The sequence below is a fragment of the Cryptotermes secundus genome, unplaced genomic scaffold, assembly GCF_002891405.2.
Source record: "Cryptotermes secundus unplaced genomic scaffold, Csec_1.0 scaffold741, whole genome shotgun sequence".
Taxonomy (NCBI): domain Eukaryota; kingdom Metazoa; phylum Arthropoda; class Insecta; order Blattodea; family Kalotermitidae; genus Cryptotermes; species Cryptotermes secundus.
The window spans coordinates 278,269-292,852 of NW_019724599.1; the positions used below are offsets into that span (position 1 = coordinate 278,269).

The following is a 14,584-nucleotide window of genomic DNA, read 5'->3' on the forward strand; positions in this document are numbered from 1 at the left end:
ACGCTGTGTAACTGGTAAATTTTACCGACGTTTCGGAGGAACGTACTACCTCTATCTTCAGGGTCGAAGAGCAGGTCGACGACGCATGCAACACTCATATTCCAGATAATAGCATTCTTCATCTACAACAGTGAGAACCTGAAATCTCTCGTGAACAAAACAGATCATTTCAATAAATTTTCTGAAAGTGCTTCAAGAAACAGCTCTATCCGAGTAACGAAGCCAATAGACAAGTGGCGCGAGTGGCTGACATCTGCACACTTAAAGCGTCAACCTTCACGGTCCTGAAAATTACTGTCACGTGCCGTGGTGACTTATAGACGGGGTTTTAGATTCGATGACTGGATTATTGCACTTTACACATTCACAACTTGGGAATACAGTCAAATACAGCGCTATCGCTGATCTACACAATTTACAGTTCACTGCTGCACACGCATTAGAGTTCTCAAGCTTCATTAGTCTTATCCAGGCAACGGATTTGTAACAGTCTATCACTTAAAATCAAACATGAAGTCTTCTTTGCGAGCCTAAGTCTTTTCTTGCCATTTCTTCTCAGTCACCTTGGACTGCCCTCTCCAGAACTCGACTCAATTCTCCAAAACTCTGTTCTCTACTACTGAACACTGCCTTATAAATATTTTGCACCGAAAAAAGCAGAAAACACAGCCTCTATTGTTAAGGAAGCGTGTTTACAGCTCCGTTGCCTAGCAATGGATGTCATATTGTTGCGCAAGTACGCTTGCGCGGAAATATGTTTACCGAGTTATTGCCTAACAATGGCCACACACGTCAAATTATTCATGTAAGCTGGCAACAAACGACGACAAACAGCGGCTGTTCTCATAATAAAAGTAAAGTAAAGCTATCCCTGTAACAGGCCATGAAGGCCCATAGGGTTGTGAGACGTTGAGGGTCCCACATTATTTAGACAATCGGCTCAAAGATGGCGGTAAGGTTGTCAGCCTTACGCGCCGGCCGCGCTTTACTCCCCAGGAAAATTATTTATTTAATTCTTGGTACTCATTTCTGTTAGAGGCTGAGTGAACCCCAGGGCCATAGTGCGGCCGGAAGGATTAGGTCAAGTGAAAAAAAAAATCCAATGACCTCATCGGTATTTGAATCCGCGACCTTCCGACTTGTAGCACCAACCGACTATTTTGGCCCATTTTCAGAACGTAAAATAATCATCTCCACCAATAACAACCTACTTCATAATATTCTAACAGAAGCAGTTCAATGATATGGCTAATGCTGTCCCATACGCTCACGCCACGAAGACGCATGGGGAGTGGAAGTACAGCTCCATTCTTATTTAACCACGGTGCTACACAGACATGAGTGGTCAGTTTCACACTCCGACTGCTTTAGCACCGGGGATACAGCTTCCGGTGTGATCAATTGAGAGGGTCTCAGAGTCGGCGTAGATGATGCTGAGGAGAGAAAAATTGCCTGCTAGGAATCCAATCCCCATTCATCAGCGTCCAGTCCACAGCCTAGTCGCCAAACTGACTGAGCTATCCCGGCTCCCAAAGCAATACAATGGAGAGGTCAATCGACAGAGCCATTACTTTCGGGTTCATGATCTGATAACGCTAAAATTAATCTTTAACACGAAAATTAGTCCGCACAGTTAACCCTCCGAAGCCTGAAGTTCATTACATAATACTTAAAAATTCAGTTTCCAACTCATGGTACACGCACTACGTCTTTATTATGAAGACTAACCTGTTAATGCTGTTTACGGAAATAGCAGGTGTTTGTTGTAAGAATGGGACGAAACTAAATACAGAATGTGGGAAAAGAGGCGTTTTGAATGTTAAAAAGTACCTACATGTATTGAAGACTGAATAGCTGCTATTATATTAAATGAATTTAGTCAAAGGACAATTCAGAGCTTACAAGCCTGCGTACAAGATTCGAACTACACTGCTCCTTAATTTTAGACCTCAATTACTTTATTAATGCCAAAAGAAACTGTCATAAGGCTGGTGTAGCGACAGAATTCTAGACTTCTTTCCGGAGAGAGAGACTTTGAATTTCAACCGGACTATTGGCTATGCTGACTGAATATTCCGCCTTCAAGTTAATGCTAAACAGCCAATGGCCGTCCGAATACATTATCGTCTTTCTGTCTCTTTCGATCCCATAGCCTCTTAAGTTGAAATCGTGACGTTACATCCTGTAACCCCTTCTCAGAATTACGACACCTCTATATCAGTATCACTCACACGTAGGGCGAGGGCAGACCAAGGAAACTGGCAACCGCAATTTCCGAGAATTGTTATCAGCCTGAGTTGAACACATGTTACTGAATGGAGCAGCGCAAATTGAGGAAACGGCATCGAAACTCGCTGAACGACTGAGAAACTCAATTTCCAGGCAACGGAGCATACCAGCCTTCTCACAATTGCGTTGCCGAGTGATTTCCTAGTGTCTATAACGCGCGTCAGTGATCCTGGTACGAAAGGTTGAAACAGCTGCTAATTTTGTTTTTGAGTAGTTAATTGAGCAAGAGACTACTGGTATATGCGATAAACGCCACCCAGACTATGCTAGGCAGGACAAAATAGATTTGGTTTGGGAAAGAACTTCTCACGAGACGAAGAAGTCTCTTTCGAAACAATATAAGCGCCTCAATTTAAACTGTCACAGTAGAACGGACGCATACAATGTTTTCTTTTCCTAATATTGTATTTAAGCATCCTGTTGCATTAACATATCATTTATTTCACATATATTTCCGTCTTGACCACCTCTGTGGTCTAGTGGTCAGAGTTCCTGGCTACAGTTCCAGAGGTCCGGATTCACTTCCCAGAGCTACCATATTTTCTGAGAAGTAGTGAGTCTGGAACGGGGTCCACACAGCCTCGTGAGAATAAGTGAGGAGCTATTTCAAGGAAATAGCGGCTCCGGTCTAGAAAACCGAGATTAACGTCCGTGGGGATCCGTTGCGCTGACCATGAGACACCCTCTATCCGCTAAAGGTGGCACTAACTTCGCCGACAAGCAGCGGTCGCTCAGTCGGTATAGTTCGCTTGCGGACTAAAACCATGGAGTATTTCTTAGTTATACTTCCGTCTTAAATACGTGTATAACTTATTATATAGTCACCCTTCTTCCACATTACATGGTTCGGCTATATACAACCATCAACGGGTGTCTTCTATCTGGATAAAATTGTTGCACTGTATGTCAAAATTACTTATAGCTTGTGAACGCGATATTTCCTGATTAAACTAAACTGACCTCAATTAAAACATATTATTTAATATCCCAATATTTTCCTTATGGTCGTCGTCCTCTCTTCTCCCGCAGTCTCAACCGCTATCAATTACCACCACATTACGACAGGATCAGTATTATCATCTTCCACTGCAGAAGTTAAATGCACGAAATAAACAAAAATACAATCATGCATTACATCGGACGAACATTCCCACTGAAGATGATGTGAGCAACTTATCAAACATAAGTTTCATCAGTGTGCGCCTGCTAATCTGGAAACCAGTTGTCTGCTTGAAAGCAGCGACATTTCTCTGAAATTGCGGTTGCGTTGCGGTTGCCAGTTTCCTTGGTGTTCCCTTGCCCTTACACCTGCCACCATCTCGATGTCATGATATATGCACACAAAACTCCTAACATGAGAAACAAGAAAATTAACCAGTGTACCGCCCTTTACAGAATTCAAACAATGAAACAGGCCAGCGCCGAAACATATCTACTAAAGGGCAACCAAACTAAGCCTTCACGTGGGAGTACAGCTCGTCTTTCTTAAACCTCGGCAATACTGTCTGACAGCATGGAAGGCGGATTGTCTAGCTTCCCCCACTCTTACCTATTAGTAGAGTGGGCTGCATTTACTGCCTTACCCTACTTCAGCTTTCAGAACTCACTCGACAGCAGCACTGAAATTAGTGGTCAGCATCTCGTCCGGGCCGCTTTATTCCCAGGGAAAGAACCCCTGGTATCCTTCACATATCTAGCACAGAGGACGAAGTTTCTGAACACACGGTGATTATAATGAGAAAATGAACAGCAACCAATGGTGACTACGTAATCAGTCCTTGGCTCAATGTCATTTACCTGGTGACTTGATAACATTCCACGGGGCTCTTATCGAAGGACAGACAGCACACACGCTTCCAATTTTTCAAGGTCACTGTTGTGACGAAAAGCCACTCAACACCACGCTGCGCTGACAGTTGCTTACTGGTTCTACCACTCATCACAGCTTTCATCGGGAACTTTTTGTTACAATAACCCTTAATATCGACGCCGACGTTGTGGCGCAGGGAGCTAACAGCTGATTACCTGTCAGTCGAAGTATCACCAGCAAGGTACACCAAGTCATTTGCATCTTGTTAAGGATATCCTCCACCTCATGCTAGCAGTGCATGAAGCAACAAGTGCAAAGTGTTGAGACTTCACAAGTAAACACTAACACAAACAATCACACGCAAGGAGTATGTAAATGTAGCAGCCGTAGGCATATATAGAGATTAATGTGATTATGAAAGAGGCCTGCCCAGGAATCAGCACGGCCTGTTTTATAATTAAACAACACGATTTCTTTCTGAAGGAGTAAAGTACGATCATGTTTCAAATTTTGAGGTCTGAGGACGAATCTGTATGTTCCTCCAAAGCGTTGGTAAATATGTATTTACTATATTGCACGCCGTTACAACTAAGAAAACGGTAATGTTTATGTTCACTGCTGTGGCAACCGCAAATCTTGCATGCTCATTTATGGGTAGCCACTCTTCCACCTGAAGAAGAAGACAGCAGGCAATCATTTTGAAGCTTTCGACTCCTTGTAGAACAAGTACGTCAATCACAATCATTTAGAAACTTGTTAACTTTACAATTCTGAAATAAGCACAACACTGACAACTACGTATTTTAGAAAGAGTGCAGAGGATAACAAAATCATTTATGGGAGTCGGCTATGAGATGTAGAGGCTTGATCCAAACATGATCTGAAATGCGTACTGCCATATCGAGTGTCAGGAGTTCCAAAAGTATCCACCCCACCCCGCCAAAGGTGTTATATCCTCACAAACGCGCCTTCTGAAGGGTGCAGACTATACTGCCACGTGTCTGATGGTTCTACCGTCATCAGAGATGATCAATTTTATGTTCTTCTGAGTGCAGTCTGGTAGGTGCGTTTCGGAAAAACATACTGCCTGCATCTTCAGAACTTTAATATACAGCATGAGGTTCTCACGGCAGTATAGTCCTAAAAGGGTTAATAACAGTTTTATGGCAAAATTTTCTTCTGCAATGTAAAGCAGTGTAGTCTAGTAGTCAGGTTTCAACGTTTCAGAAGAACGTGCTATTTCCATTTTCGGGGCGGAACATAGAGGCAGCAGATTACCCCGAAACATCTTGAAGCAGTCCAAATTTTGGAAACCTTTAATTATTTTTAGTATGATTAGGGTCTTTGAAATTAAGTCTTTCGGCTCACAATCAGTCCAGCAACTTGCCAGCTCCCCAAGTCCAGCCAATCAAAATCTGAAGCGGGGCGATTTTCGCCAGAAATTTTTAAACCAGGGGAACATGCCTACCGTCAGAAATGCTGGCTGGAACACTGAAAATGTCACTATCTCCGACCACGTTTATTTTTACAAACACGTGTAACCATTAGGTCTCTCTAAACAGGACCGAAATCAAATGATACTCTTAATTGTAATTAGTAAGATGTATCTGTGAGTTTCATGGAGGTAGGCCTAGGCCCAAATGAGGGCTGTAGCGCCAATGGAAAAAAAAGGTGTATCTGTACCGCCTCCGTGGTCTAGTGGTCAGAGTTCCTGGCTAGAGATCCAGAGGTCCGGGTTCGATTTCCGGAGCTACCAATTTTTTTTTTCTTGTGAGTAGTAGTGGGTCTGGAACGGGGTTCGCTCAGCCTCGTGATGATAATTGAGGAGCTATTTCAAGGAAATATCTGCTCCAGTCTAGAAAACCGAAATAAAACTTCCGTGGGGATTTGTTGCGCTGACCACGCGACACCCTCTATCCTCTAAAGTTGGCACTAACTTCGCCGACAAGCGGCGGTCGCTCGGTCGGCATAGTTCGCTTGCGGACTAAAACCACGGAGTTTAGTTTTACGGTGTATCTGTATCACTATTAGCTCAGTTACTAATAAAATTCCGGTGAACTATCGATCGGTGTTGTTTGTGTGAGAATGCTTCCGCACCTAAGGGCGCTCCCGGTCACCCAAGTCACGGCCAGTGAACACGGTCCGAGAAAATACCGTTTCTCTCCCTCAGCTATGCCACTACAAGCGGCTATAGTCTGTACCTGTCTACCGGACAGCACGGCGTCACATCTCAGCTGACAGTAACCTTTTCAGTCACAGTGAAAACCTCAAATCTTACGTTTACTATAAAGTTAGCGAACGGCATAGCACAAGTGCCTGCCCAAAAAAATACTATACTCCGTGGCCTTTAGTCCGCAAGCGAACTATACCGACCGAGCGACTGCCGCTTGTCGGCGATGTTAGTGTCAACTGTTGCGGAAAGGTGTCGCGTGATCAGCGCAATGAATCTCCACGGCCGTTAATTTTTGTTTTCTAGACCGGAGCCTCCATTTCCTTGAAATAGCTTCTCAATTATCCTCACGAGGCTGAGTGGACCCCATTCCAGACCCACTATTCTCAGAAAATCTGGTAGCGCCGGGAATCGAACCCGGGACCTCTGGATCCGTAGCCAGGAATCTTGACTACTAGACCACAGAGGCAGTCCCAAAGTTCGCAAAAATTTAAATACACTACCACACCCTTCTATTCTTTCCTGAATTCCCATTTCATCAAAATATATCCTTCTGAAAGACATGCCAATCCTTCAAATACAAGTTACATCAAAATTCCTCCTTTTATGAAAATTCTACTCCAGTAACAAAAATCATGAGGCAAGGAAAGAAGAAATTGGTACCACAAGGATAACTGCATATCCTGTGTAGGAAAGCTCTTCTTTATATCGCACATGGTCTACTGAAAAAAAAAACATGATTTCTTACATTTAATTAATTGTATGTATACATATATACGTAATAAATTACATGCCAGGCATGATATGTATGCCTGTGGCCGAAATGCAAACTAATCTGCGACGAGTGGTACGAGCAGCAGCAAAAAAAAAAAACATACTCGTGCAAGTAAACGGCTACTTCAAGCACCAGCCTACACTATAATGGCTTATCTTAAGTGTGGGAGAAACATGCTGCCCTCCTTCCTATCGGCCGGGCCGCTAAGCAGCTCCTCCTACACGCTGCTTGTCAACAGGTCCGTCATCGAGGTAACCCAATTACAATACAAAGTTCAATGACGTGCTCAAGTAATCCTGTAGCAGACCAATTTTATACAAGGTGTGTGTGGTATTCTTTTACAATAGAAACCACTGAAATGAAAAAAAAATGCCTAGGAGTAAGGTACAACGTCCGCATAATGAGAGCCGAGCAGAAAAAAAAACAACAAACTATCGGGAAGAGTAAGTGGCTCACTCGGGATAGAAAATGTTTATTTATTTCACATGACGAAAGGAAGAACAAAGGACAGAAAGTGCAGTTGCAAGGGCAGCGGCGTGGGACATGTTTAGAATACTCCTGAGTTAAACAAAAAAAAACGACCGCTTTGTGCGAACTTCACCTCTTGGTAAAATTTGAAGTACAATTCCAGGGAGAAAATGAAACTTTTGGGAAAAAGAAAGAGAAAGAGTGGAGTTCCGTTTTAAGAAATTTTGTAACTGAGAGACAAGACAAAGTTGCCCGCGGTGCAATTTACCTATGAACTCTAAAAACGAACGACAAATGCAGATGAGACCTGGTTCACATCTGTCAGTGTGAATAAGTGCTGACAGCATGAAACAATTCCAGTGTAACGGTAAACAGCACTGCAGGACACAACGCTATAGATGTTCATGCAAGGGGAGGGATGGGATTTATGGGACAGCACTTAGCTGACCATAAGTCGCCTGTTTAGCCGACACAGTCCCGGTTATTTTTTTCTTGTCCCGGTGGGTTGATTAGCAACTTCTGTACACTTAGGGCAAATGTTGGTTTCCAAAGGAGACATCTGTTCTGAAACAGCCTGTTATCGACACAGTATTTCAGTGTACGTTGTCGGCTAGAACGGTAGCAAGGGAAACGTGTGATGGCTTATTTTACGATGCATGTTTCGACTATAAAACGTAGAATGGTACGATGACTGATGACTGACGAATGGTGAATCTGAAATGATTTTGGAGAAAGTGGCAGTCGTCACCTAAACTAACTAAAAACTAAAACTAAACTCCCTGGTTTGAGTCCGCAAACGAATTATACCCACCGAGCGACCGCCGCTTGTCGGCGAAGTTAGTGCCAACTTCAGCGGATAGAGGGTGTCACGTGGTGAGCGCAACAAATCCCCACGGCCTTTCATTTCGGTTTTCTAGACCGGGGCGGCCATTTCCTTGAAATAGCATATCGATTCTCCTCATGAGGCTGAGTCTACCCCGTTCCAGACCCACTACTTCTCAGGAAAGCTGGTAGCGCCGAGAATCGAACCCGGTTTTCTCCGAGTACTTCGGTTTCCCCTGGCAACCTTCATTTCACCAATTGCTCCACAATCACCCCCACCTATCATCTGGGGCTGGTACAATAGGCCAGAAGTGGCCGCAGTGCAAGGGACTTTGTCCCACCCCGCTAGCAATAAAAAAAAATTGTAATAAGTTGCGCAACAGGAAAGTCATTAACTGCTGGCTCATTTAACTGGTTCATCGGGTTTTAGGTATCTAAAGAAGCAATGTGTGTCCGCGCGGCCTAAGGCATGAACTGTCTTCGCCCGCTCAAACACTGGGATCGTGGGTTCGAATCCCACTCGAGACAAGAATGTCTGTATGAGTTTATTCTGTGTTTGTGCTGTTTTGTGTGCAGGCAGCGGCCTTGCGACGTGCCGATCCCCCGTCCAAGGAGTCATACCGACTGTGTAAAATATAAAGGAACTGAAAAAGCGGCAAAGGCCCAAAAAAGGACTGTAGAACCATCGACAGATAGATGAAGAAGTAATGTATGTTCTCATTTTACAAAGGGAATTACTGAACATTGTTGGCATGAATATACCACAGGTAACTGTGTCATCGGCGGCGTTATCATTATGACTCTTCTTCTTCTTCTTCTTCATAGCTTAGGCCTTTTGATGTTTCCGATTCGTCAGAGAACTAATGGTCCCATCTCATTCGTCGGCATCCTCGACTTCTCGCTTGAGGTCTAATTCAATGCACATTTCCGAAACCGCTCTGTTTCACTCTTCCGAAAAGTTCCTCACCAATTTCCCTATGTTTATCAGTTACGGATACTAAGATCACCTGAAGTTCTTCCCTTATGTCGTCGTTGTGTTTCTTCTCTCGTAGCCTCTGCCTTGCTACTGTTCTTAAAAAAGTGAATTTCCGCTGTTTCAATTCGTTTTCTTTGACGCGCAGGCGGGGGACCGGCTCTCTGTACCACACGGCAAAGGAGATGCTGCAAGGACTTCATAAAAATTATAAAGATTTTCTTTGTGGACATTTCCTAAAAGTATCCTTTTTATTGTACCACAAAGAAACTATAACTTCTGCAATTTAGAAACTTACATTTTGCTTCTTATTTATTGGACTAGCTTAATTGTCCAAACTGGGTTGACTGATCGGATTGTCCAGCAGAGACATGTGGGCTGATTCCTTGCTGGACCATCCGCTCAGTCAACCCAGTTTGGACATCTCTCCCTTCTGGACCCCCGTTATCACAGCAAAAGTCAAGAGACTACAACGCCGTCAAGTGCAGTTGGAGTGGAAACATTTCTTTTTCTTGTGTTGGTACCATAAGAAGTATTGCTTCTCTGCAGCGATGATTTCAATTGAGATATACTTCTCTGACACAAGGCCTCATACGTGTGGTGTTTCAATAATTTAATGTTTTCTTAGCTCTCGCAGATGATTTGTGCTGTGTTTGGTTTATGTACCCCTTCTTGAAGCTGGCATAGGTATCTGGAGGGACTAGCTCTAGCTCTATCGATTGGGCCCAAGTGAGTGGGTTTTACCTGAAGACGGAGACAGAATTCAGTCTCCGAAAAGCTGTGTTTTGAAAAATAAATACGACGCTCTTTAGATAAAGACAAGACAATGGATAATGTCCAAAAATATATTTGTAATAATAAAAATAATAATAACGGTACCAATCTGTGACTAAATTGCACTGTACGCTACGTTGACTGAATACGAGTATAAGAGTAACAATGTAACATTTGAAAAATGGAATCTGTAACAGAAGAGCAGGCTTTGCGAGTTCTTATCGGAGCTTTTGTTTATAAAAGCATCTAGCGCAAAGCGACATCTCTGTGTACATTACCATTTATCACACTATGGCAGACAACTGATGGAGTCGTAGGGCAACCTTCCCTAATTCCGTGATATTATATTCTGCGGTGTTTTATGTAATGTATTTCTGAATGACACTAAATACGTACAGTGTTTCAGTCTTAAAGCCTAAGTCTACGTCTACTAATTACCAAATTCATCAAGTGATCCATTTTAATAAACTACTCTATAATAAGTTGCGCAAGGACGCCATGCTATCATTTTTGACGCATCAGGATTAGAGTGGCAGTACGATTTCAATTCTGAAGGCAGTACCCAAAAGAGTCTATTCTAATGACCGGCTATTTTTAACGAGACGTACATCATATGAGGCCCTATATAAGGGTATATTTTCGGAAAGACGAAACATAAAGACAAATCGCGAAATTGGTGAGAAAACTAGGTTTACAAAATTATATTTCGGCTGATACATTATGGAGCCGTCCAAACAATGGAGGACAGCAGATCGCCCACATAGGTGCTACAGTGGACATTGACAGGAAGAAAAAAAAGGTGGGGGAAAGGGAAAACAGTTCGACGGTGAAGAGAATCTGTCATGCAGAGAAACAGAAATGACTGAATACAGAAATGGGAATGTGTAAATGTCAAAGGCGTTGATAACCCGATGGACATACTACGTAAACATGCAATGTATCAGGAAGAGATATAAGCGCAGCAAGTTGGTTCATGCAATAACACTTTACTTTGCATTCGGGAACTGATAGCATCGAATGTCGGCCGGCAAATCGCATATCTAGACTGCGGTCTTCCCCAGTCGCCCATGGAAATGGCAGGATAATGTCTTAAACCAGGCCACAGCTGCTTACTTTCCAACCTACGAGTACTGATCACCAATCATAAATACGGAACAGTCGTACATTTCATACTTACATTAAATCCATTCCACAATATATCCGAAATATATTTCTGAGAGTCTCAGTGACTGAAAAAAATGTCTGGCTTAAGGTGAAACCTTGAGTACCCTATATTACCTAGAATTCCGAACGACGGAAAAAGTCCAAAATCCCAGTAATTCTGTGTGTCATCCACCATCGTCAGAACCCTTTAGAATCTACTAATAAATGAAAAGCCTCTAAATACATTTAACCATGACATGAGCTGTCGTGTTGTGCTTGGCATTATGTATATCACAATCATGGTATTTTGTCATATCCTGTGCATTATCGGTCCTTACCGGAAAGTCGCTCATGAATGAGTATCACTGCTACTCTGTATTTCGCCAAGTCCAGACTTTAAATCCAGACCAGGAGAGCGGTTCTCTGAGATCTGTCGCGGCAAACCTCCATCCCTCCATGCAAATGTCGGCATACGACTAGTATGGTGCACCTCAAATTAGGACTCGATCATTTCCCACCGAGTCCTTTCCAATTCACAAATTATCGTACTATTTCACGCTATACTGACAGCGTGGTTTATTCAACAACAAATAAATAAAACAAAGCATACAAACTTACTCCTACAACCTGATCACACCAAGTGCAGGCCTGTTCCGAGAAAGCGTTTCAGTGCAGCAGCCGACCTCAGGAAAACGGAAAAGCGAAGTAAAACTTATAACCACAAAACAATCTTTTCCTGCATATCCCTCATACTAACTATAGGTAGACTATATAGTACAAGATAAACTGCATACAATCGTTGATGCCAGTCACTCAAGGCATCCCTCCAGCATATAAAGTAAAAGTATAGTAAAGTAAAGCTATCCCTGTAACAGGCCGTGAAGACCCATAGGGTTGAGACGTTGAGGGTCCCACATTATCTAGATAATCGGCTCAAAGATGGCGGTATAGTTGTCAGGCTTACGCGCCGGCCGCGTTTTACTCCACAGGAAAATTATTTAATTAATTCCTGGTACCCATTTCTGTTAGAGGCTGAGTCAATCTCAAGGCCATAGTGCGGCCGGAAGGATTAGGTCAATTGAAAAAAAATCTAATGACCTCATCGGAACTTGAACCCGCGACCTTCCGACTTGTAGCAGAGTGCCTCAACCAACTACGCTACATACGCAGGAACAAATTGCAATGATAAAGCTCCGACATGGATTTCACGCTAAGGTCTTAACTTACTTGAGCCCTTCTTGAGGAGAAGTCAAATCTGCAGCTAATCAACAATTTCCCAGCATTTTAAGAAACCTGAAGGTTCATTACCGTGTTCACAAGAGCCTTCCACTGGACCCTATCCTGAGCCAGATCAATCCAATCCATACCATCCCATCCTATCTCTCTAAGATCCATTTTAATATTCCCCACCCCCTACGCCTTGGTCTTCCCAGTGGTCTTTCCTTCTGCATTTCCCAGCAACATCCTCTATGCATTCCTCTTCTCCTCCATTCGTACTACATACCCTGCTAATATCACCCTTCTTGACTTCATTCAAATTACACTTGGAGAAGAATACAAGTTATGAAGCTCCTCATTATGCAGTTTTCTCCAACTTCCTGTCACTTCATCTCTCTTCGGTACAAATAATCTCCTCAAAACACTGTTCTCAAACACCCTCAGTCTATGATCCTCGCTTAATTGTGGCATACGTTTTTGTAGGATCTGAGGTTCTCGCAGCCATGGCTGCGAAGAGTTCTGTCTCCTAGGACAAAACGCCGTGTAGTCCGTTGGAAGTCAACCGACGTTTCACCAGCATGAAGCAGGCGGCAAGCGCTTCGTTTCTTCTTCGCTACATGTTCCTCTCGTACGTTGGTTGACTTTCAAGAGTACAAGGCGTTATATCCCAAAAGAAAGAACTATTCTTCGTGGTATATATTTTTAAAAATATTCGACATAAAACCAGTTTATCAGACCTCACTATATTCTCGAACTATTGCACTTTCACCGACATGTTTCGATTCTAATCACGAACTTCCAAATGATTTCCATATGTACGATAGGATTCCTTAGATGAGGAACGCCTCTCTACCTCCACAAAACACAGAAGTATCCATGTCACACGTGAAAAATGATGCAATGACCTTTGAGGTCTCAAGCCTCAAACAGCAAGCCTGCCAAAAACTGTACCACTTGGGATTATGAGAAGTGACATTGATGGGAGAAGTAAAGATACAGACTGGAATAGGGTAGTCATCTTTTAATAAGATAATCCCATAGAGCCGTCTGAGAGGTAGAGAGGATAACACAGTAGCTAGGAGGAGATACAAGAGATGCAATGACGACGGTAAGACAGAAAGCGGAGACATTGCAGCAGCTTGATCTGTGATCCTAATAACGATGTAGGAAATCAGGAAAACTAGTACAGCTCTAAACACGAATTCCCTGACAAATCTTCCACTGTTGTAACTTAGTCAGGAATCACGTACGGAAGTTGAATATTTCGAAGACGGTACTATTTGAAATGTATCTCTTGCAGTAAGCTTTTATGCAACCAAATGGAACTTCACAAGAATTTCAAACGAAGTATGTGAAATCGTCATGTTTGTGTGTCTCTCCTGTGGTTTAAAAGTGTGCCTAAATTAAGAGGGGAACTACTTAAGTTATTCCTAAAGTACGTCAACTTGCCTATGAATACGTAGGTACCTGCAATTTGTAGGACTCTTCGTTCACAGCTTACTTTTGAGAGGCGTACGGCCTTTCCAGTTTCGCCGAAAATTTTCATTGTCTCCATGCCGTGCCTCTTGGCGTCAATGCTACAAGCTGCTTCTGATCTCTATACAAACATTCTTAGTCATGAATTTATTTTTTCAATTCGGTAAGGAACTTTCTAAACCTTTCCCAAAATTTTGATACCGCAATGAACTAAATTATCATAATCTGATTAAAAAGAATTTTAATTTATTTCAGTTGTCTAGCATACAGCGAAATAGGGAAGCAAAACAAACTTGTAAAGCTATATCAGCTTATGTATGCCTTCTCTAAGGAATACAACAGTAAGGACACCGGAAGTAGTTGTTATTAAAGTTCTTCTGGGAGAATGGACTTCAGTTTCAAAATTCTGCAAACCGCCGTGGTCGAAACTCAAAGAAATCTTTGTGAAGGCACATCAACATTTTGATGTTAGGCGCAATTCTGAAGATGTTTTAAATTGAGGGGTTTTGCGGTTCATCTGCCTCTGCCTCCTGATTTACGACTTCCAAAATATGAGATATGCATGCAGGAACGTGGCTTCGGACCAACGGTCTTTCAGGTTCGAGGATTCGCACAGAAACGTGGAACTAATGACAGGTTTAATCCTGATAAAAATAAAGTAGAAGC

General features: G+C 42.8%; 1 protein-coding gene across 4 annotated transcripts in view; it reads right to left on the reverse strand.

Annotated features, from left to right (window-relative positions):
• The window catches only part of LOC111862420 (serine/threonine-protein kinase SIK3), a 124,276-nt gene that overhangs the window by 93,264 nt on the left and 16,428 nt on the right, over positions 1–14,584 (reverse strand). Inside the window, exon 1 of one of the 4 annotated variants that reach the window (XM_033750655.1) lies at positions 4,087–4,206. The exons of the other annotated variants lie outside the window; for them this stretch is intronic. Coding sequence (XP_033606546.1) covers positions 4,087–4,104 — 18 coding nt within the window. The 5' untranslated portion in view covers positions 4,105–4,206. Of the gene's footprint in view, positions 1–4,086; positions 4,207–14,584 lie in introns of those variants that run through there. 4 annotated transcript variants of the gene reach the window in all.